General features: G+C 42.5%; 1 protein-coding gene across 1 annotated transcript in view; it reads right to left on the bottom strand.

The window, feature by feature from the left end:
- RAB3IP (RAB3A interacting protein) overlaps nt 1-24,955 on the bottom strand; it is a 43,242-nt gene that overhangs the window by 9,810 nt on the left and 8,477 nt on the right. The window contains exons 2-6 of the mRNA XM_070946679.1: nt 19,459-19,619; nt 17,417-17,692; nt 17,025-17,286; nt 3,073-3,168; nt 2,493-2,570 (exon numbers count right to left, since the gene is read on the bottom strand). Of these exons, the coding sequence (XP_070802780.1) occupies nt 2,493-2,570; nt 3,073-3,168; nt 17,025-17,286; nt 17,417-17,667 (687 nt within the window). The 5' untranslated portion in view covers nt 17,668-17,692; nt 19,459-19,619. The remainder of the gene's footprint in view (nt 1-2,492; nt 2,571-3,072; nt 3,169-17,024; nt 17,287-17,416; nt 17,693-19,458; nt 19,620-24,955) is intronic.

Genomic DNA, 24,955 nt, shown 5'->3' with positions numbered 1-24,955 from the left:
AGGTCCTAAGCCATGGAGCGCTTTAAAGATGGTAACCAGCACCTTGAATTGCACCCGAAGACCACCGGGAGCCAGTGCACTCACGCAGGAGAGGTGTTACATGGGTGCGCTGTGTCACTCCCATAACCACCCGCGCGGCTGCATTCTGGACCAGTTGGAGCCTCTGAGTGTTCTTCAACGGGAGCCCCATGTAGAGAGCATTACAGTAGTCCAGATGGGAAGTGACGAGGGCATGAGTGACCATGCGCAAGGCGTCCCGGTCCAGAAAGGGACGCAACTGGTAAATCAGGCGAACCTGATAAAAAGCCCCCCTGGCCACAGCTGTCACATGATCTTCTAAAGACAGTCGTGCATCCAGGAGGACACCCAAGTTGCGAGCCCTCTCTGAGGGGGCCAAGATCTCACCCCCAATAGTCAGCAATGGAACCAGCTGGCTATATCGGGACGCCAGAAACCACAGCCACTCGGTCTTGGAGGGGATGAGTCTGAGCCTGTTTCTCCCCATCCAGATCCGCACGGTCTCCAGGCACCAGGACATCACGTCAAGGGCATCATTGGGGTGGCCAGCACCAACCAGGAGGGACACGGGTCCAACAAACATGTGGCAGCGCTAAGTCTACCCAGAATCCTGTCCACGTCCTCGGGAGTCACATGGTCAAACTCCTCCCTGATAACACTCTCGGGACCCCCCTCCATCACCCCAGTCCAGGCCTTCCCGAATCTGAGCGATTTTATCATGCAGATATTGCACAAAATCCTCAGCCCTACCCTGCAAGGGGTCTTCCCACACTCCCAACTGAAGTAGGGAGCGGGTCACCCTAAACAGGGTGGCTGGGCGGTTCTCTACAGACCCAACAAGAGCGGAAAAATAATTAGATTTTGCCACTCTTATTGCCACTAGGTAGATCTTAATGTGAGACCTCACCAGTGTTCGGTCAGATTCAGAATGGCTGGCCCTCCAATCGCTATCCAGGCGTCTTTTCCGGCACTTCATCTCCCTCAGCTCCTCAGAAAACCAGGGAGCCAATTGGGATCGGCACCGGGTCAGAGGCCGCAAAGGCACGATGCGGTCCAAAGCTCCAGCGGCCGCCCTATCCCAGGCGGCCACCAGTTCTTCAGTTGAGTCGTGAGCCAGAGCCTCAGGGAATGGCCCAAGCTCCGTCAGGAACCTATCTGGAACCATCAGGCGCCTGGGACAGAACCACCTAGCCGGTTCCATCTCCCTGCGACGGAGGGTAGCAGCTTGAAAGCTAGTCAAAGGAGTGAATGATCTGACCCTGACAAGGGCTTGATGGCTAAATCCTCTATTTCTAGATCATTCAACCGCTGACCAGAGACAAAAATCAGATCCAGAGTGTGTTCCCCCGTGTGAGTGGGGCCATGAACTAACTGGGTCAGGTCCATGGCCATCATGGAAGCCATGAACTTTCGAGCTGCCTCTGATGTTTCACCGACAGATGGTAGGTTGAAATCCCCCATGACCATAAGTCTGGGGGTATCCACCGCCACCCCAGCTATTATGTTGAGCAGCTCGGGCAGGGCCGCTGCTACGTGGCAGGGAGCCAGGTACGCAATCAGCAAGCCCATCTGCACCCCACAACCCCACTTCATAAGGAGGGACTCACATCCGGCTATCTGAGATACAGTGGCCTCCCTCGGACAAAGACTTTCCTTTATAATAGCTGCCACTACCAACCAGCACCACCCCCGCTCCTACCCTGAGCCCTTGGCTGATGGAATGCACAGAAGCTTGGTGGGCACATTTCAACGAGGGGAACCCCCCCTCCCAGCCCCACTGTGTATATACACACACACACACACACACACACACACACACACACACACACACACACATATATATTGCTTAACATAGGGAACATAAAATATCTAATTAAAAATAGAAAGAAAGGGGAACTATGAAGGAACAGTTAAGGGCTATGCTAGTGATTTTTTTTTTGCCAGGAATTGGTTTAATTTCCTTATTTTTATCTTTTGCATTTTTATATTATTTAAAACTGCAAGCCACTCAGTGTTCAATCTGACAAAATTGAGCAAATAAGTAAATAGATTGATTACACTGGTTATTTCAATAGTGAGCTAAATCTGAAAAGGCTCACCAACTTTGAATACCTATTTAACTCTTTATGCAAAATAATCATCCAAAAAATAAGAACCCTATTCTCAAATGGTGTGAATAGTTTCTCACCAATTTCTCTTTAGATGAGGAGCTCCAACCTTGGCCGCTTTAAGACTTGTGGACTTTAACTCCCAGAGTTCCAGAGCAAAGCTAGCTGAGAAACTCTAGGAGTTGAAATCCACCAGCCTTAAAGCGGCCAAGGTTGGAGACCCCTGCTTTAGATTGTTTTGACATAGAAGCAACTAAACTGATTTTTGAACTCTGTACCATGCAGTTGGGAAATCACAAAAAAGAAGCATGCAGAGAGAGAAAGAAAAATTTTGTAAATGCTATAATATCAAGAATTAGAACTCACTTTTCCTTGTGCTTCTTTCAACTGTTTTTCAGCTGTGGCCTGCTTTATATTGGCTTCTCTCACCATCTTATGAGCTTCCTATTGAAAACAAAGCTTATGTGGTATAATTACTTCACACACATCTACACTATATATGTAAAATAAGACCTAAAAATATTCATTTTTAAAATTCTCTTTTATTTTACTTTTATAAGAAGCATTAGACAGAAGAAAGATCTTTTTGGTGATTGCAATTGTGGTGACACAACTTCTGAAAATCTTATAGTTCATTCTTGGGAATTTTGCCCATGCCTTAACATTACTGAAGTATAGCACAGTAATTGGAAAAATGAATCTAAGCAACTTTAAACAGTCACAGAGACTTGATGACCTTTGAGAAGCTAATGGTGAAAATATCATTCTAAAAACAAAAACATAAATTTGAATAACATCATCTAACCTATGGAGAAATTTTCTTCATTTTGAATATGCAATGTTCAGAAGCACAATTTCCCAAATTTGCCATGGGGGAGGAAGGGAAGGAATTCAAGGTTTCATGAAATTAGCCTAGAGTATACTATAGCAAAGTCTTTTAACAAACCTCAAAAAGGCTAGCAGTGAGTTCTTCCAATTCCTGGCCAAGTTGATCACGTACTTTGGAAAGCCTCTCACATTCTTCATCTTTTAGTTTGAGCTCCTATGGGGAAAAAATGTTATTCTGACAATCGTACCTGACAGCTTTAACTCGCAAACTCAGAAAGAATATGGAAGTTCATGTTATGTGCAACTAGACAGCCTTGTGCATTTCATTCAGGGATCTAGCTTTTTTTATAACTAATCAAAATGCACACATCCATTTTTAATATAAAATATCACAAAGACAACAGGAGATGAAAGCTCTTATCTTCTTGACTCCTTTTGGGCTCATATTACAAGTGGGAGAGTTTAAGAAATAGGCTTCTGACTTAAAGAGCATAGTTCAATATCATATTGAGATTATTAACTATGTCTTTCTAAAGTTATATTAACATATATGTTAAAATCTGAAAACAAAATAAAGCAATAAAAGAACAAGTCCAAATCATGTTACATTAAATTGCTCAAATCATTCAAAATAAAAAATTTAATTTCCCTCACTTTTAAAATATTCTTGTATGGGTCAAATAAAGCTGAAATGATATTTTATGATGAATTAATTTCATTTTTAAATCATAAGCGGTGTATTTTGTCTTTTTTTAACCACCTGAACCACTGATTTTCCAAAACTGAAAATTCTAATTCTTCCTTCCACAAATCAATGTATAACTAATACTTTAATTTTACCTTTTAATAGCTTATAAAATTAAATGGTAAAGAAGTCAATATTGTAGATACTCAGAGACTGCTAACTATCTAGGCTATACTATTCAGTTAGAAGATGTTTCAGGTGTATATACTAATATACTGTAGCTCTATATTCAGCAAGCTTATATTGAAGGAAACTAAAATTCAAAAAGTAATATCTTACAATTGTTACAATATCTTACAAATCACCATTAAAAATCAACTGGTTTACAGTATTGATCCCTTTTTAGTCCAAGTATTCCAATGAAATATTTTCCTGCTATTTTTAGTCTTCAATTATACTATGTGAAGTTCTTTTGTGATTCATCTTGCACAATATCACAGGAGCAGCAAGTCCCAAATTATATTGAGATTCTAAGGATTGAATCCTGATACTGCTTACAAAATATCTACTGAATACCTGTATAACAACCCTTTCCACAGCCAAAAAATTCAAAAGAGCGATGATAAATAGCTACAGTGGCTGAACAAAAAATCGAAAAATGAAAAAACAAGGAACCCAAATAGAACATGACCTCAATAAGATCCCTGGTCTATATTATGTGGCAGCTAACATAGTGTCCACAAATTGGAGTGCAATTGTCACATTCCCCCCCCCTTTTTTTTTTTGCCTGTAATTAAAGGCATTTTTCTGAACTGGTGAGACAATTAAATCTGTGGAACTTGTACATATGTAGACACAAACCACATTTCACAAAATCATAAATCTTCCATATTTGTAGCCAAATGTGAATACAAAAACTGGTTAACTAAAAAAAAAATTTCAATTTAGGCTGCAAAGTGTTAATCCTCTACACTTTAACAAGTGTTAAAGATAATGTATAGCACTAGGGGGCAGTAAATATTAAGAAACATAAATCAGGGCTGCAAGATCCCAGAACAGAACAGATCTCTCCCTTTGTAGGAGAACATCAAACTTCTGGAATCAGTAGTGCAGCATGCAGCTGCTCAGCATTTCTGTTATCAGTCTCTAAAGAGATATAAAAATATTATATTTCAGCAGAATTACAAAGTAGCAATCATTCTGAAGACAAATAAAGCTGAAAAGGCAAGGCAAGGCCATTTTCTGGGGGACAACAACTGGACCAAATTGCTTCAAGCTAATTCTGATAATAGTAATAAAGCTCAGACCAAAAAAGAGAAAGTAAAAATAATGGAAGGAATATTTCGTCTTCTTCATATATATCTATTGGGTACTCAACCATCTTCATATATGATTTAAGAGAGAAACAATAAGCCAAGTGACGCCCTATAAGAGAAGTACTTCTCTTAGAAGTACATGTATATAGAAGTACATATTAGGTACTTCATCAAATTCAAATCAGAAAGATACAGTGCATAGTGTAGACCCAAGACTGCAGAACAGGAACAAGCAGCATGAAGATCATACATCTAAAATATCCTTCTTTTCTAGAAAAAGGCAGAATATATAGTTTGAGCTGAATAAGTAATTATAATCTAGAAAGCTTGGAAAAAACATGGAATACGCTTCCTTTTTTTTCTTTTTTCTTTTTTTTTAAAATTTGATTTATATGCCGCCCTTCTCTGGAGACTCAGGGCGGCTTACAATGCGTTAAGCAATAGCCTTCATACTTTTGTATATTTATACAAAGTCAGCTTATTGTCCCCACAAACTGGGTCCTCAATTTACCTACCTTAGAAAGGATGGAAGGCTGAGTCAACCTTGAGCCTGGGGAGATTCGAACTTGCAGTAATTGCAGGCAGCTGAATGTTAATAACAGGCTATTAGTCTGCTGCGCCACCAGGCTCTTAACTTTCTTAGAAGTCTTATGCGAAACAAATTCAAATTTTAAAAAATGCTCTTAGTTATTCTATAGCAGAAGTATCACCTTTACCAGACTGTGGATATCTATCTACAGACAGAATTTTTCACTGTTTCCCAAATATATGCTATTACACTGAAATTATAAGACGTGCTAAAACCCCTGCTCAGCTTCAGATATAGCAATTTTCTATAGTTGACTCAATATTGTAAATTTCCATGAAATGTTACTTGCTTTTTGTTTGTTGTATATTGTATGGAATTCTACAAATGTAACCCACATTTACTTCACATTTGACAAACTACCAATTGACATTAATAAGCAAGCTAGTTAAAATATAGGTTGGGTGCCAGGGCAATAAAGTGGAAACAGAGCTAGCTCAAAAACTGCTCACACACTCAGACAGGAGGAACTCATCAATGGTTCATCAAGCAGCACAAAGGTACTTAACAGGTGGTCACAATGATCAATCTTTGGACCTCAACCTTTCAATATTTGTATTATTTGGATGAGGGAAAGCATCTTGGATTTATAAATACATATTGAGTGGGATAACTAATGCTAATTAACACTCTAGAAAATATAGATTCCAAACACTCTTAATAGGTTACAGAAAGAAATCTCCCAGTTTTTCACTTGGGAAACAGAAATCAAATATACAAATGTAAAAAGAGAGTGAGAATATCTGACTTGGTAATTGTATCAGCAAAATATAAGATTTAACATGAGCCAGCAATGTGAGGTGGTGCTAACAAACCAAATACAATTTTAGGCTGAACCAAAACAAGTATAATTTTAAAAGACAGGTAGTAGTTAGTCCACTCTAGTCTACTTTAGGCACTGGGCACTGCATTTTGAGAAGAATAGTATTAGGGATTACAAACTAAGCTTCTGAAAAGAGATAGAAGGAACTGGGTATTTTATCTTGAGAAATGATGAATGAAATGGGAAACAATGGAGCTCTTAAAATATATAAAACGATTTAATACAGAAGACAGTTAGGACCTCTTTTCAATTCTATAAGGCACAACATAGAATAATGGATTTGAATTACAGAAGGCAGATTCCATCTGAATGCTAAAATACTTACACAAGCCTAAGTAACACAAAAATGTATGATACTTACAGCTGTTTTATCAGTTTGACCGATTTTGCTAATTGTTATTGGTGTTTTATTACTGGCATTTTATGAAAAATGTTTTAACAGCAATATACATTTTTCTTTTTTAATAGTAATTTTATTAGTTTACAATTACAAAGATAAAGCTAATACAAACTAAAAAATGTGACAGTAAAATGTAATAAAAAATTAAAAAGTGCAAAAAAGGAAAAAAATCACATTCAAGAAAAGATATATAAAGAAATAACTTCACCCTTCGTCATGACAAGTACAAACAACTTCAGTAGTTTATCCTCTTCTCTAATGATGCAACATAAACACTCTTCATACCATGTGTCATCTTTTATTCAAATAGATTTTTGTCATATAATTCTAGCCAAAAAAGGTCCATTAAGAGTTACCAGAAATAACAGTAAACTAGGTATATATTCCTGTCCTTTATTTAACACAGTACCTTATCACGTTCCCTAAACATACAACAAAGGATCTCTTCTTCCTATATCTTATGTCTTATTTATAAACAAATTTTGGAGCCGCATCATTCAGTTCTGATCAGCAAAAATCCATTACGAGTTACCAAAAACATTTTAACCTTGATCAGATTAACATTTAACCTTGATCAGATAACCCCACTTTATGTTCCTTCATTTTACTTTTAACAATCTTAATATTTATTCCTTTTGAATAGATTCCTTGATTTTTTTCAATTTTCTCTTTGTCTTCTCTGACATCTTTTTTCTAAATCCAAACTAAAAACAGTATACAAATCAATTTTCTGGTTTGTTTTTAAATATTAAGACACCAGATGGTTTCTTTTATCTATATTCATTGTAAAATCTTTATGTGTATCATTGTTGAAATCTGTCATATTTAAATCCACATTCAAATCAGTCTCAGCCTTGTTAAAAAGTCGTAAAAATAACTTTTGAGTGTATTAGTCCCAAATATTCTTAAATTCAAATTATTCAGAATAATTTGGACCTTTAATTATAATTTTTTAATTCCTTCTGGTTCCCTCTAGTGTTTAACCTTCAAGGTCTCATCTTATGTATTATTCTTTTATTATTCTTTTAGTCATGGGTGATTTCAACTTGCCATCCGTCGGTGAAACGTCTGAGGTGGCTCGGGAGTTCATGGTTTCCATGACGGCCATGGACCTGACCCAGTTAGTTCATGGCCCTACTCACAGGGGAGGTCACACTCTGGATCTGATTTTTGTCTCTGGCCAGTGGTTGAGTGGTCTTGTTATAGGGGATATAGACATGGAACCCTTGTCATGGACTGACCACTCACTCCTTCGCCTAGATCTTCGAACCGCGACCCCTCGCCGCAGGGAGGCGGACCCAATTAGATGGATCCGCCCCAGGCGCCTGATGGATCCTGACAGGTTCCAGACGGAGCTTGGGCCATTTCCTGAGGATCTAGCACATGACTCGGCCGAGGACCTGGTAGCCGCCTGGGATCGGGTGGCTGGTGGGGCCTTGGACCGAGTTGTGCCTTTGCGGCCTCTGACCCGATGCCGATCCCGGGTGGCTCCTTGGTTTACTGAGGAGCTGAGGGAAATGAAGCGCCGGAAAAGACGCCTGGAGAGCAGTTGGAGGGCCAGTCTCGCTGAATCTGATCGAACACTGGTAAGGTCGCATATTAAGGCCTACCTAGTGGCGATAAAGACGGCAAAGTCTAACTACTTTTCCGCCTCTATTGCGTCATCAGGGAATCGTCCGGCCGCCCTGTTTAGGGTGACCCGCGCCCTGCTCCATCTGGGAGTGCGGGAGGATCCCTTAGAAGGCAGGGCGGAGGATTTCGGACAATATCTGTATGACAAAATCGCTCAGATCCGGGGGGATTTGGACTCTGACTGGGTAGATCAGGGCAGGGTGACGAGGAACAGTCTTGAGAATGTTATCTGGGAGGAGTTTGATGCTGTGACTCCCGATGATGTGGACAGGATTTTGGGGAGACTTAGTGCGGCCACATGTTTACTGGACCCGTGTCCCTCCTGGTTGGTACTGGCTTCCCGGGAGGTTACACGAGGCTGGCTCCAGGGCGTCATTAATGCTTCGTTGAGTGAGGGTCACTTCCCCGCTGCCCTGAAAGAGGCGGTGGTGAGGCCTCTCCTCAAGAAGCCGTCCCTGGATCCAGCAATATTGGCTAACTATCGTCCTGTCTCCAACCTTCGCTTCATTGCGAAGGTTGTTGAGAGTGTGGTCGCGCAACAGTTTCCACAATTCCTGGAGGAAACATCCTATCTAGATCCGTTCCAGTCGGGTTTCAGGTCTGGGCACAGCACGGAAACGGCATTGGTCGCGTTGGTTGATGATCTCTGGAGGGCTCGGGACAGGGGTTATTCCTCTGTTCTGGTCCTATTAGATCTCTCAGCGGCTTTTGATACCATCGACCATGGTATCATGCTGCACCGGCTGGAAGAGTTGGGGGTGGGAGGCACCGTGTTACGGTGGTTCTCCTCCTTTCTCTCCGACCGGTCGCAGTTTGTGTTGGCAGGGGGGCAGAGGTCGACCTCGAGGCCTCTCATTTGTGGAGTGCCGCAGGGATCGGTCCTCTCGCCCCTTCTGTTCAACATTTATGTGAAGCCGCTGGGCGAGATCATCCGTGGCTTTGGGGTGAGATACCACCAGTACGCTGATGACACCCAGCTGTACATCTCCACCCCAGGCCACCCCAACGATGCCCTTGAAGTGATGTCCCAGTGCCTGGAGGCTGTGCGGATCTGGATGGGGAGGAACAGGCTCAGGCTCAACCCTTCCAAGACTGAGTGACTGTGGCTCCCGGCATCCCGATATAGTCAGTTGACTCCATCACTGACTATTGGGGGCGAGTCCTTGGCCCCCACTGAAAGGGCTCGCAATCTGGGAGTCCTCCTGGATAGGCAGCTGTCTTTGGAGGAACATCTGACGGCTGTTACCAGGGGGACCTTTTATCAGGTTCGCCTGATTCGCCAGTTGCGGCCCTTTCTTGATCGGGATTCCTTGTGCACAGTCACTCACGCCCTCGTCACCTCTCGCCTTGACTACTGTAACGCTCTCTACATGGGGCTCCCCTTGAAGAGCACCCGGAGGCTCCAGCTGGTCCAGAATGCAGCAGCGCGGGTAGTGATGGGAGCAACATGGCGCTCCCATGTAACACCGCTCCTGCGCGAGCTGCACTGGCTCCCGGTGGTCTTCCGGGTGCGCTTCAAGGTTTTGGTTATCACCTTTAAAGCGCTCCATGGCATAGGGCCTAGCTATCTCCGAGACCGCCTGCTGCTACCGATGACCTCCCATCGACCCGTGCGCTCCCACAGAGAGGGCCTCCTCAGGGTGCCATCAGCCAAACAATGTAGGCTGGTGGCCCCCAGGGGGAGGGCTTTCTCTGTGGGGGCTCCCACCCTCTGGAATCAGTTGCCCCCGGAGATAAGAAGAATCCAGGACCTCAATGCCTTCCGTCGTTCCCTGAAAACCTATCTTTTTCAGCAAGCCGGGTTGGCTTAAGAAGAAATTTTTAAAATTTTTAAATTCTTTTAATTAGTCTGTGATTCTTAATTTTTGGGCCAAAATTTATATATATTTTTAAATGTTTTAATATTTGTATTCTATGTTTTTTATCTTGGCTGTACACCGCCCTGAGTCCTCAGGGAGAAGGGCGGTATATAAATTGGAAATTAAATTAAATTAAATTAAAATTCTGATCAACATTTTCCTACAAGAATATTTCTTATATTTAATTTCCAAAATCTTATTTCAAATTCTGCCCCCTTAGTCCATCTGTGACATTCAAAAATCAATGTTGTAATCATCCTTTTGCTTATTTCAAAATAGTTTTTAAAAAACCTTAAATTTGCATAAAATGTATTTCACTAAGGACTGAAGAAACCTTACCTGATATACTGTAACTTGTCAATTTGCAGGTTCTTAATATCCAAAAAACAATTAATAAGCAATTAAAGGTGATTAAAAAGGAAGTCTGCAAACCCAGTGTCCTTCTGAAGGCTTAAAGCCATAACTTAGGCAAAGATGGAGATTTCCTCAACTCTCAAGAGTTTTAAACCAGTAGTGTTCCTTACCTTTGCTACTGGTTCGGAACCAGGAGCGCCCACGCGTGCTTGCTTCGCTCGCACGTGGCACTTCTGTGCATGTGCAGAGCGTCCCTGAGGACGTCTGGGCGGGTGGACAGAGCCTCCCGCCACCACCACTACCGGTTCGCCCGAACCTGGGTAAACTGGTAGAAATCCACCACTGTCTTACACTCTCTTTGTGGGGAGTTACTATATGTCTTCATGTATGGTGTGCATGTGGGCAATCCTGATTCCTCTCCTTGTCTGGAGAGGAATAACGAGAAGCCTGCCCTTTTGCTGACTTCTCAGTCCACCACAGTTGACAACTCTTCTCACCGCAGGGTAATCTTCAATTCATCATAGCTTCCCCAGACATCCACAATATAATACTGTTTTTCAATAAACAGTGAAATGGCTTGGAAGCTATCTAAAGGGCAGTGTACATTTTATTGGTATAAAATGGACGTTGGACTTACCTGATACGTCCGTTCTCGTTGTAGGGGAACGGCTGTCACTCTGGGTCCGACAGTGCTATGCAGCATGTGACCGAGTCTACAAATTAGCTTAGCTCCACCCTCTAATCCCAGTGTTTCGGCGAGGGCGTTGATGTAGACTGACGTGTCTCCTTAGAACAAGAAAGAGTTAGTACATCTCCCACCCCGTGGGACCAGAAGGGAGGGCGTGACAGCCGTTCCCCTACAACGAGAACGGACATATCAGGTAAGTCCAACGTCCATTCTCCACATAGTAGGGGAACGGCTGTCACTCTGGGGACATACCAGAGCTGAATGTCCTCCAGGGCGGGAAAGGAGTTGCACCGGCCGAGGAAGGAGGAGTCAGGAACGATGAACCGCCTGCAAGACTCGACGGCCGAAGGCAGCATCCGAAGAAGCAGACGCATCAACTCTGTAATGCCGGATAAAGGGCGTGATAGACGTCCAGGTGGCAGCCCAGCACACCTCATCCACCGAAGCGCGGGTGGCCCAGGCAGCCGAGGTCGCCGCACTCCGAGTCGAGTGAGCCGTAATCCGAGGAGGCACCGGCAGATGAAGACGTTGGTAAGCGGTTGCAATAGTGGCCCAAATCCAGCGACCCAGGGTAGAGCCATAGACCCGGGATCCCACGGAATCCGACTGGAAGGACACGAACAGTGCCTCCGTTTTACGGAATGAACTTGTCCGAGAAAGGTAGATGCAGAGGGCTCGTCGTACATCTAGAGTATGCCAGAAGCGCTCGAGGGGATGAGAAGGACGAGGGCAAAAGTTAGGAAGGACCAGTTCCTGTGACCAATGAAAAGGGGAATTGACTTTGGGTAGAAAGGCCGGGTCAAGGCGGAGCACCACTCTGTCCTTGTGGAATATACAAAGATCCTGGCGGATGGAAAGGGCTCCCAACTCGGAGATACGACGAGCTGAGGTGATCGCCACTAAAAACAAAACTTTGAAGGACAGAAAACGCAGAGAAACCGCACGGAGGGGCTCAAAAGGAGAGTCAGTTAGGGCTCTGAGAACTGAATTCAAATTCCATGTAGGAAACCGATGGACCACCGGAGGCCTTAAATTGGTCGCTCCTCGCAAGAAGGTCTTGATGAGCGGATGATGGGCGAGAGATTCCTTGGAGCCACAAGTCAAAACCGTCGAAAGCGCCGCCACCTGGCGACGCAGAGTGGAAGGAGCCAACCCAGCGTCAAAACCCTCCAAAAGAAAAGAAAGGACCGCAATGATCGAAGCCGTCATCGGTTCTATCCTCAAGCGACTACACCAGGAGGAGAAAGCGGTCCAGGGCGCCTCATATATTCACGTAGTCGAACCGCGGCGGGCTACCTGCATAATGGAAATGACCCGCGGAGGAACAGAGGCGTCGGTTAGCAGGCGCCGCTCAGCTTCCAAGCGGTCAACTGGAGGCTCGAAGGGTCCGGATGTTGAAGAGCCCCTTGGAAGAGAGATAGATTGTGTCGAGGAATGCGCCATGGAGTCGCTACAGACAGGGAGCGAAGGTCCGCGTACCATAGTTGACGGGGCCAGTGCGGGGCAATGAGGATCAGTTCTGCCCTCTCGTCCAGGAGCTTCTGAACCACCCTCGCCAGAAGGGGCAGAGGGGGAAACGCGTAGAGTAGACTGGGCGGCCAAGGACTGCGGAGGGCGTTTGTGGTCTCCGCCCGAGGGTCCGGATAACGGGAGAAGAACTGGGGAACCCAGTGGTTCGAAGAGGTGGTGAATAAATCGACAACAGGAATCCCAAACCTGCCCGTGATTTCCTGAAAAAGGGACTGAGGAATGCTCCATTCTCCGGGATCTAGAACGTGGCGACTGAGAGCATCTGCCTGAACGTTCGAAGCTCCTGTGATGTAGTCCGCCTTGAGAGACCGGAGGTGACGTTCGGCCCAGAAGCCGAGGCGCAGGGACTCTGTTAGAAGTAACCTGGAATGATTCCCCCCCTGTCTGTTCATATGGGCTTTCGTGGAGATGTTGTCCGTTAGGACCAGAATGTCCTTGCCCTCCACAAGGTGCTGAAAACGAAGGAGGGCCAGAAGGACGGCCCGTAGCTCCAAGAAATTGATGTTGTTCCGACGCTCTTGGACAGTCCAGAGGCCCTGAGCCTGATGCTGAAGAAGATGTGCCCCCCAGCCCCGAAGGCTGGCATCGGTCACCAGAGAAAGACGATGGGGCTCGCGAAAGAAACTGCCTTGAGCAATGGCGTCGGATGTCCACCACCGCAGGGATGAGGACACTTGAGGGGTCAACCGCAGGAGGATGAGCAAGGAGCTGTGGCCGGCCCGTTGATGAGGAAGCAGGAACCACTGGAGCTGCCTGCTGTGCAATTGAGACCAGGGAACTATTCCAAAGGTGGAGACCATTTTCCCCAACAAACGGGACAGTTTAAGAACTGAACAGGAACCCTCTGCTAAACACTGAGAAGCCAATGAGGAAAGACTAACTTGGCGTTCTGGGGAAAGGAAGACTAACGATGACACTGAGTTTATAGTAGCCCCTAAGTGGAGAATACGGGGACTAGGGACAAGCTGGCTCTTGGCCCAATTAATCGAGAAGCCATGAGCCTGCAAAGGTGGATAAAACAGAAGATAAATCCCGTTGGGCGGAAGGGAAGGACAAGGACTGGACCAAAATGTCATCCAAATAAAATTGTAAACGTATAGAAAGGGTCCGGATATGCCCGATGAGGGCGGCCATAACCTTTGTGAAGACCCTCGGGGCAGATGAAAGTCCGAAAGGAAGGGCCCTGTACTGGTAATGTTGTCCCAAAAAACTAAAACAGAGATACTGACGATGGGAGGGAGCAATGGGAATGTGGAGGTATGCCTCAGTTAAATCGATAGAGGATAGAAAATCCCCCGGGCGAATGCACTCCAGGATGGTAGTTAAAGAGTGCATTTTGAACCGGCGGTAAATAATGTACCGATTCAAAGCCTTTAAATCCAGGATGGGATGCCAACCCCCCAAGGATTTCTTCACAAGGAATAAACGGGAATAAAACCCCTTGCCCCACTGCCCGCGAGGAACCCTCTGAACAGCCCTAATTTCCAACAGGTGGGATATAGCCAAAGAGACCAAAGCCCTCTTAGTGGCATCCCGGGAAACAGGGCAAGGAAGAAAAACTGAAGGAGGGGGAGCAAGAAACTCTAAAGAAAGATCCGACTTAATGGTCGATAGGACCCAGGCATCAAAAGTAGAAGCTTCCCATTGATGGAAAAAAAGGGATAAGCGGCCACCTATGGGGGCCGAACTAGCGGAATCTTCGTTGGAAACCCCTGCCCCCTCGGAATGAGCGTTTTGGAAAGGATCTACCCCCCTGTCTAACCTGGGCGTCCTGGGACTGGGATCTCGCAGGAAAGGAACGTTTATAGCGGTGCTGGTAGGGACCAGGATCGGGAGCCCGAAAGGACTGGGACCGGGGAAGTGCAGAAAAACGCGACTCTGCCCGTCTGGAAACCGAGGGAAGGATCTTACGACGGTCTCTAGTTTCCACTAGTAGAGGTTCCAGCGGAGGGCCGAACAAGGATCCCACAGAGTAGGAAGAGGAAGCTAACTGCCACTTGCTCCTCATATCGGCGTTCCAGTTGCGTAGCCACAGGAGACGACGTGATGTTACATTGGAACTAAGAGCTTTAGCAGCAAACCTCGTAGCATTTAGAGTAGCGTCTGTTGAATACTCAAGGGCTGCGGAGATTTTATTCAGATCTTGCCGAGAGCGCGAATTGGAAGGCGGAAGGCGGTCTTGAAGCTGTTTAAGCCATAACAAAGCGGCTCTGTTGAAGAACGAGGCCGAGGAAGATGCCTTGATGGCCCAGGCAGCCGCCTGGTGGCCCTTGAGCAAGGTCTTTTCAGCTCTGCGATCCTCAGGGTGCAGAGAATCCTCCGGGGGACCCGCAGGATGAGAAGAATTGCAGAGGGCAACGATGGGAGCATCCACCAATGGAGGTTGCAACAGATCTGCAAGGGCAGGAGCAGAATTATAAAGTCTCTTGTCAAGGCTGTTCGGACTAGGACCAGCCCCTGGAAGATTCCACTGGCGTTGAAGGACATCCAATAAAAGTTTGGGAGCTGGGATAGTCTCCGGGTCGACTGTAGGCTCTGCAAAAACTGCTGAGGCTGGATCCGGAACAGCAGTATCAGGTAGAGGAGAAGAAACCGTGCCCAAACGAGTAGTCACAATGGCCTTGCGCAATAAGGATCGAAAAAGCTGCGGCTTAAAGAGGCCAATAAAAGGAGACTGGTCAGGAACTAGCCCTTCGTCGTCCGAGAGGGCCGAATCAGCGACCTCATCTAGCTCAGAGAGAGAGGCTTGGTCTACAGACGCAATAGAGTCAGCCAAATCTTGCTCCGATACAGAATCTCCTGTCCTATCCAGGTGTTGCTGTTGCAACGCGGGAGGATCAGCAGCAAAGGTGCCCTGTTGAAGCCATTGGGCAAGGCCCTGCTTGATGACTCTGGCCAGCATGACTTCAAAGGCCTCTGGAACGGAAAGGGCAGGAGGCGTGGGAGAGGCCACAGGGGCGGAATCGTCCTCGATGTGTTCTTGGGGAGCCTCAGGAGCAGGCAGTCTGAAAAAGAGGCTCAGGACCAGGTTGTTGACGTGGTTCAGCCGAGACCGAACCGTCAGGAGAAAGTTCCCTAACCGAATTGACGGCCAGTGAGGGAACTGGAGAGCGAGCCCTCGAGGAAACAACTGGAACTGGAGGTGTGGCTTGACCCACCTGCAATTGGGCTTTACGAAAGGCCTTTTCAATAGCCTTGTGGAGACGCTGCTCCTCCTTCGAGGGCACAGTCACAGGGACAGAACTGGGCTTCCTGCCTTTAGTTCGTTTGGCCCTAGGTTGAGCAGAAGAAGGGCCCTCTAAAGGGTCATCCAGGGAAGGCCTCTTCTTAGAAGCAGGTTGTTGCCTCGCCATCTCAGACAGGAAAGGAACGGGTGAAATGCACCCCAAAATGGCCGCCGGAATAAGGGCTGACAGAGGAGCGAGCCACCGCCGCTAAATTGAATGGAGCAATCCAGGCGGCAATGAGGAGCTCGCTAGCTCAAAGGCTATTATTGCGATCACAGCCAACTAGGTTGCCAGTCCTTGGCTGTCAGCAAACTAAGACAAAACCGGCTGCCCAACGACTGTTAAAGCTGCAATCCGGAGAAAAACTCCTCCCCCGAAGATCGGAGCTTGATCGCAGACCAACTGGCCGAATCGCGATCTCGGCAAAGTCTCTCTCTCTCTCTCTCCGACGGCAAACAAGCTGCTTCAATTTTAAAAAGGCAAAAAAACTCGCCGCAGCGCTTACCCGATAGCTAGAAGCGCTGGAGACAAAAAGCGCACGAAATACGCCGCCGTGCTCAACCCGAAGGCTGAGGGGAGCGCGAAAACGCTGCGCCGACGACAGAGAAGGTTTAAATCGTGAAGAGAAAGCCAGAAACAATAAAACAGTCCAATAAGTCCAAAATCAGAAGGAATAAGCTGAAGCAATGTCGATTAGAGGAGACTGCACAGGGAGACCGAGTCAAAACACTGGGATTAGAGGGCGGAGCTAAACTAATTTGTAGACTCGGTCACATGCTGCATGGCACTGTCGGACCCCAGAGTGACAGCCGTTCCCCTACTATGCGGAGAATGAAAGGTATAGTTAGGGGAGGGGGGCAGACAAAGTTGACAAAAAGACAAATAAAGAATTGCCAGGATTTGGAATGTTTTATCTCAATACCAATATTTTGCCCTTACACAGAAATAACATTACATGTATTGTTCTTACCCTTTGAGCTTTAGCAAGTTCCTCTTTCAGTCTCTCATAGCCTTTCTCTCTAACTTCCAATACCGATGGGCTTCGCAGACGAGATAGACTATCTGTGCTTAGCCCAAAAACATCATCTCTTCCTTCAGAAAAGTCTGTTACTGTTGCACCCTGCAAAAATTCTCTCTCTGCGCTACAGTTGTCCTTCCTGGAATGATCGTGTTTGGACAACCCACCATAGTTTCCTGAGGTAGAACACGGTACAGTTTCTGTGACATTGATGCTGTAAGAAAAGAGTGTATTTTTTAAAAATAATACATTAGGCATGGATTATCTGCATTCACAGATAACACAAAGTGATTAATTACACAACCTGTGTAATAATCAATAGAAGCCTTTTTTTTACAACCAACCTGATACCTGGTGTTTCTGCACAATTTAAGTGCCTAGCAGATGAGTAGACAGGTTGTGTAGGAAGATCAGTCACATTCAGAGCACTTGGTTGAATAGGTAAGGAGCACACAGCTGAAGGATGAAGCCGGTAAATAATGGTAGGTGAGGTAGGTTCTTCAGAAGTTTTAGATTCGTGCACTTCTAAAAGATCTGGAGTAGTGGGGGAAGCTAGATTCACTTCATGAAAACCTTCTAAAGTGTCATTTGCCATGATAAAAAAATCATCATATGAAGATCTAAAAAAAAAACCAACCGGAATTATTGGACTGTTATCAACCCCCGAATTACATACAAATAGATGGTGAAGTTATCAACTTATTCAGAAATGCATATTAAAAATTTATATTGGCAACTTTAAGACAGCAATGTACATATATACACACATACATATTTGGATCCTAAAATTATACCTCCATTTCAGAATAAAGGTTATTAAAGGCATTTTCCTTCTGTTTGACAGGTTTTATTCTAAATCATTGCCAAAAATCTCAATATTTGAGAGCGAAGAAGGCATGGGGACTTATTTGCTCATAAAAATAAATTCAAATTCAAACCACACATACTTTATCCTCAATTAAGGTTGGGATCAAAAGCCCTTCTTTCACAATTCAATTCATACCTCTTAAATAAGATCAGTAATGGTTATCTTTATTTTACACACTTCCCTAAATTATGTAATGCTATTTCACATATTCATACTGGTATTTCAATGTGTTATTAAAGGCATCAAAAAGTTCAGATCAGTTTATTGCTAATTAAGTGAGACACACAGAGTTTTTACATAACATCTATAAAAAATTAAATAAAAGGTAAAATAAACTTAAAAAGGGGAAAATTAAAGTTTAACTTGCTTCCAGATTTCTGTCGGAGGATGCAAAGGAGTATATTCATCTTTAGAGATTTCAGTTATCTATTTTACACACTGAGTTGCTTTAATAGTGAGATAGGTGGCATATAAATTTAATAAATATTGTATGTATGAAACAGTTGATTGATTTATATTACCTTTAATAATTTAAGATTAATGAGAGGTTACTTAAAATTATATTTTAACCTTTTATTTTCTAAGCACTGTGTACCAGAATCACCTAAATCACAACTCTCCATATTTAGAATTTTAAGACTGCGTCATGAGAACTGTTTTCCATGGAGACCTGCCCAAGTAAGAGCAGTTAGGGACTAATACATCTCAAAGCACTAATTTATCAGAACAGAGCCTCCCTAATCTACACACTATCACCCCAGTTTACTCTGAGCTTTCCCAGACAAATGGTATACTTCTGAGCACAATATTGCGCTCAAATCATCTGCTATTTTTATTTTCTAAACTCCTAGGGCATAGTATGTTTGAAATAAAGATGAAGCTGACCCTCAGAATTATACTTTTTAAGTGTTCTTTTTTAGAAAAATGCAAAATAGGAAAAAACTCTAGATGTTGCCAAGGAAGATACTTGTGAGCACAATAGTGATATACTTGCTATTCCATGACCAATAGTACAGTATATGTCAACTGTGGAATAGAAATAACTATAAGGACAGCCCGATCCCCACTTGTTCCTAAATCTGACATTCTCAATTTCACATTTTTCTCCAATTCTTCAGTCCCACTCAAAAGTACAGAATAATTACAATCCTTCTAACAGCAGGAGCAAGGGACTGGACAATTTATTTTAATAAAATTATTTTTTAAAAAGTACAGATTTATAACAGGATTAGACAACACAGTGCTTATGGACATCTCCCTTGATGCCTATAAGATTCACTGTTCCAGCTGGATATTTGCTTTTTTACATACTCATGTAATTAAAAAAAGAGTAACTGGGATTGTATTTATTTATGAGAATGCCTCTGAACCATAAATAGCTCTGATCGGCAAAGTGTTATTGAAAATGCTGCAGTCATCTCACCACAGTGCCTTTTGGTAAAAAGATGTTTTCCAAAACACATAAAAATATTTTTGAAACAGGTAAAGCCAGATAAAATATAGAAAATGGGACCATACAGCAATTATTGTTATATAGGGTGTTATTTTCAGAAACCAGTTGCTAAATCCCAGGATCTGTGAAGAATCACCAATCCTCTTCCTTGTTAAGGTAAGTTCTTGGAAGATTCAGAGGTTGGCTTCGAGCAAACAATTCTCCATAAGCATCAAGATGAACAGATCTGTAAAAAAGACAGAATCAGAATTATGTTAAGATTATGTTTTAAATCAAGCCCAAGATTATCATTGTTCTAACACACATGAAATATAATTTTTCTATTGATGGAGATGTCTCATTTTTTTTTCTTTTACACATATTCCTGATTCCTGTAGAGAATTTCTGGGAATCAATGTGTATTAGATGAAACTGATGAAGTACTAGCTGATATTTTCTTCAGCTATTATAAAAAATAACAGCAATAGTCAATATAGTACTTATTTCTACGGTACACTTAATATTGCATAAACATTTGCAGTTGAAAAAACATATTTGTGATTACAGAAGAAACAAATAGTTTCAAAAAACATGATCTCTCAAAATATTTACAACATAATGTGACATGGGTAACGGAACAAAGGCTTGAGCGCTAGAAACACAAATCCCAGATTCACTAAACAGTCCCTTCTGCATTGAGGCACCAGTCCTCTATAAATGTGGTCTAAAACAGGGGTCTGCAACCGTGGCAACTTTCCACGGTTTCTGGGAGTTGAAGTCCACAAGTCTTAAAGTTGCCATGGTTGCAGACGCCTGGTCTAAAATCCTTAAAGGGAAGACATCAATATCAATAATACCCATAATTTCATTTACTGTAAGATCACTGGAAACACTGAAATAACAGTTCAAATATTTCCATGCCACAAATTGTATTCAATTGTGACAGATATTTCCAAATATTTCAAAAACCTAACTGAACTGTAGAGGTTGTTTTTTTGAAGACTGTTGCAGGACTACTTCTATTTTAAAACATGACCCATTTTGCATAGAGTACTTCAGTAATCTTATCTTAAATTAGCACCTAGCAACTATACTCAAAGCTTAAAGATCAAAGAAAAGTAATTGTCAGATAATTTTATTTATTAGATATTATAGCTTGTAATGCCAGAACTCCTTCCTAATCTCTCACCTTTAAAATACAATACAGACTATATAATAAAATTACCCCTTTGTGGCAAAAATGTATACACACCCTACACCCAGTAACACAGAAGTGTAGTATAAGCATTATGCAAGTGATGCCCAGACAAATATTCAAAGTAGTTCCCATTTGAGCTGCTGATATATTTCTACAGAGGAATTATTGGGTCTGTCATCTGCACCTCTATAACTGTCTGGTTTGGTTCTGCAACCCAACAGGACAGACACAGACTTCAGAAGATAATTAGAACTGCAGAAAAAACAATTACTACCAACCTACCTTTCATTGAGGACCTGTATGCTGCACGAGTCAAAAAGAGGGCTGTGAAAATATTTACAGATCCCTCGCATCCTGGACATGAACTGTTTCAACTCCTACCCTCAAAACAACACTATAGAGCACTGCACACCAAGACAACTAGATACAAGAACAGTTTTTTCCCGAACACCATCACTCTGCTAAACAAATAATTCCCTCATTACCGTCAAACTATTTACTAAGTCTGCACTACTATTAATCTTCTCATTGTTCCAATCATCTATCTCCTCCCACTTATGACGGTATGACTGTAATCTTGTTGCTGGTATCTTTATGATTTATATTGACTGTTTCCTAATATGATTTGATTGCTTATTTGTACTCTATGACTATCTTATGATAGTCGTACCTTATGATTCCTGACGAATGTATCTTTTCTTTTATGTACACTAAGAGCATATGCACCAAGAGAAATTCCTTGTGTGTCCAATCCCACTTAGCCAATAACATTCTATTCTATTCTATTCTATTCTATTCTATTCTATTCTATTCTATTCTATTCTATTCTATTCTATTCTATTCTAGGTCTAGGTCTAGGTCTAGGTCTAGGTCTAGGTCTAGGTTTAGATCTATTTGTCCTACTAAGGACAAAAGGAATTTCCGTTCATCCCACTGCAATGAAAAGTACACCTTTCTTATAAACCAATAAACAAAATGTAATTAAACTGTATATACTTGTCCCACTCAAGACTTGCTTTTCTTGGAATATTTTACTCAGAAGAGGTTGCTATCAGAAGACAGAGCTTTCAATATGATTTACTCTGCAATAGACTTTACGACTCCCTGACCGTTTTTTCCCTTAGCAGTCTCTTGTTAATATTGCCCCTTTCCTCTCACTGTTATGGTCATGGTCTCCATTACAAAAATGTAGACTGCAACTTTATTTCAACTGTTCTATCATTTGTCATATGCACGAATAATACTGTGGTATTATAGCACAGTACAACATTTAGTTTCCTTTTTCATACAAACATCAAATCCTGAAAACACACAAACAAAAATAAATAAATAAAAGCCAAAAATTCTTAAATGTTTGCATGTTTTTCTATCAAAATTATGTGAAGCATGTGGCAAGCCTGCACTATTAGATAATCCTGGGTTAAACTTTTTGAATATTCAAAATTGGATATTCAATGCTCTTTGCATTTGATCTTTCTCTCAGAAGTCAAGGTGATGTTAAATTCCTTAGAGAAAATATCACTCTTTTGAGCCGTGTTATTTTTAATGCAAAAAGCAAACTTGAAATTCCTGGCGTTTTCTTGAAAAACTTGATGCAGCCATGATAACGGTGACCAAAGTTTGATGCTGCACTTCTGAGCCTTTGTTTTCTACAGTGTAATCCAATCCCTTCCAGCATTCAGGCTCAAGAGACTTAGCTGCTACCTGACACAAGTCACCCTTCCCTGCAACCTGCAGTACCACACTATCACTAGCCATGGAAGAACAGTCAACAATGCTGAGGAGGATGTAAACAAATTACAGTACTGTAAAGATTCAACGTTTCTAGGGACATGTTGGAAGTCAGCATTAATACAGGTGTTATGGCGATGGGTTTCTCTCATAAATCAACTGATAGCAAAAATAAATCATGAAGCTGGAAGGAAGAGCAATCTAAAATGATTAAAAGAGGATGGTATAAAAGGGTGGGAATGATTTCATTCTAGCAAAGGCATCTTTGTAAGATGCTTACTTTATCTCCAAATTTAGGGTTTGGATCAGGGGTGAAATTCATTTACCTTCCCTACCGGTTCGCAAATGTGTGCATGCCACACATGCACAAAGCTTTCTGCACATGTGCAAAGCCTTCTGCGCATGGCCAGAGGCTTAAAATTGTTGCAAAAAAGCAACATCATTAAGTCCTCGTGGGTGGGCGGAGCCTCCCACAGCCGCCGCTACTCAAGCCAGATAGAACCAGCTGAATTTCACCCTTGGTTTGGATGCGGTGCTGGAATTCAGTTAATCAGAAATGTAAGTGAAAGAACTACATCTCTTCCCTGGTATTATGAGATACAGGTAATTCTCGATTTATAGCAGTTGATTTAGTGACTGTTCAAAGTTACAACAGCACTGAAAAAAGTAACTTATAACCAGTTTTCACACTTATGACCATTGCAGCATCCCCATGGTCATGTGATCAAAATTTGGATGCTTGGCAACTAACTCATATTTATGAGTTGCAGTATCCCGGGGGCATTTGATCACTTTCTGTGACCTTTTGACAAGTAAAGTCAATGGGGAAGCCAGGCTCACTTAACAACCTTGCTACTAATTTAACAACTGCAGCGATTCACTTAAAAACTGACAAGAAAGGTTGTAAAATGGGGCATTAACAAATGTCTTGCTTAGCAATAGAAATTTTGGGCTCAACTGAGGTCATAAGTCAAGGACTACCTGTACAAAATAGTCCATAACAATAGTTCAACATCCCCTAACTTTTAATATTTGGGATTGACTATGGCACTCATTCTCTGAAAATTAACATAGCCTTTTTCTGGCTAAAATTCTACTAGCACTCAAGTTCATGATTAGACTAAATATTATATTTAAATGCGGTGAGTACACAGAGCCAATTTTGCATTCATTCTGCTGATTGGAGAGAAAAAATAAACAAACCAAATCAGTCCAATAAAAGAAGCAATGAATACAAAAAGCTTTGGATTAATCTCTTACAATCTCCAGTTAAGAAGCATTAAAAAGGTACTATGGATATTATAATTGCCATGCTCTATTGTTCAATAATAAATAACTCAAGGACAATCATGCAGAATTAAACAAAGACTCAAAACTATTTCAGAAAACCACCACCATTTAATACTTTTTTCAGAATATGACAGCAGGAAATAGGTTTACATGCTTGAATATTTCTCCAAACAAGACCATTATAGAATTTATATAGATATTTATGAATAAAACATTTTCATATATGGTTCTTTGTTTGTTTCCTAGCTGCCTACTTTCCACTGCAGAATGCAATATCCTCCAGAAAAGTCTCAACTACAGCTTAAACCAATGATTCTCAAGCTTGGCAACTTTAAGATTTGTTGATTTCAACTTCCAGAATTCCTCAGCCAGTCATTTCATTTGATGTCACAGCATTCTACCTCATATTGCCAGAACTAGCAAAAAGAGAAAGAAAAGCATAGCAGCAGTATTACAGTACTACTCATCCAACCTGACCAAATACACTAAGTTTGTAATTTCCAGAATCATGTACCTCATGAACTTCTACCTCACTACCTATATTCAGTTTGATGGATAAATATACCAAAACATGAATTCATGGGATTACCATTCTGAGGACTCATAGCAATGACTGTGGCGTGATGTCTAGATAGCATTCCCATACATACAGCCAAAAGTATGACTCTGCTATGTAAATACCTTTGTCATAATAAGAAACATGAAACAATCAACATCTTCAAAGAGATAACAATCACAAAGAAAAAATGAAACTTTCTAACTTTCTGAAAAATCCTCATCAACAGAGAAAATGATGGCCAATTAGAAATGCAAGTTGGTTAAAAAAAAAACCACCACACTAAGTGCTACATTATCAAGGTAACAACCCAATCCCCACAACAGGAGCTATGTAAGAACATTATCAGATAAGTACAAATGCACTGCAGCAACCCAGAACACAACAAAAAGGGAGCAGACTGCCTCTATAATGTCTTCCAACAAAATGGATACCCATGCAACTTTAGCAAAACGTGCCTGACACTCAACCCATTACAGCATGATCAACACAAGTTATGAAAAGGGTAACATGCCATACATCAAAAACATGTCAGAAATCACCAGACTATTACAACCACACTGCATCATCACAACACATAAATCAAGCAGTCATCTAAAACATCTTAAATGTCTATGGAGATTCTCAGTCATCCAGGTCATGGTTGTCCCAAAGGTGCTTTTTTCTTCTTCTTCTTCAAGATGCAACTGGACTTTCTGGTTTTTCTTTGAAGACATTTCACTTCTCATCCAAGAAGCTTCTTCAGCTCTGACTGCACGGTGGGGAATGGAAGGATTTACACTCCTAGCAGACAGCTGGTCATTTGTAT

The sequence above is a fragment of the Pituophis catenifer genome, unplaced genomic scaffold (assembly GCF_029215685.1).
Source record: "Pituophis catenifer annectens isolate HBS135680 unplaced genomic scaffold, rPitCat1.0.hap2 SCAF_7, whole genome shotgun sequence".
Lineage (NCBI taxonomy): Eukaryota > Metazoa > Chordata > Lepidosauria > Squamata > Colubridae > Pituophis > Pituophis catenifer.
The sequence above is the reverse complement of the archived record's forward strand: the minus strand, read 5'-3'. Positions and strand labels throughout refer to the sequence as shown.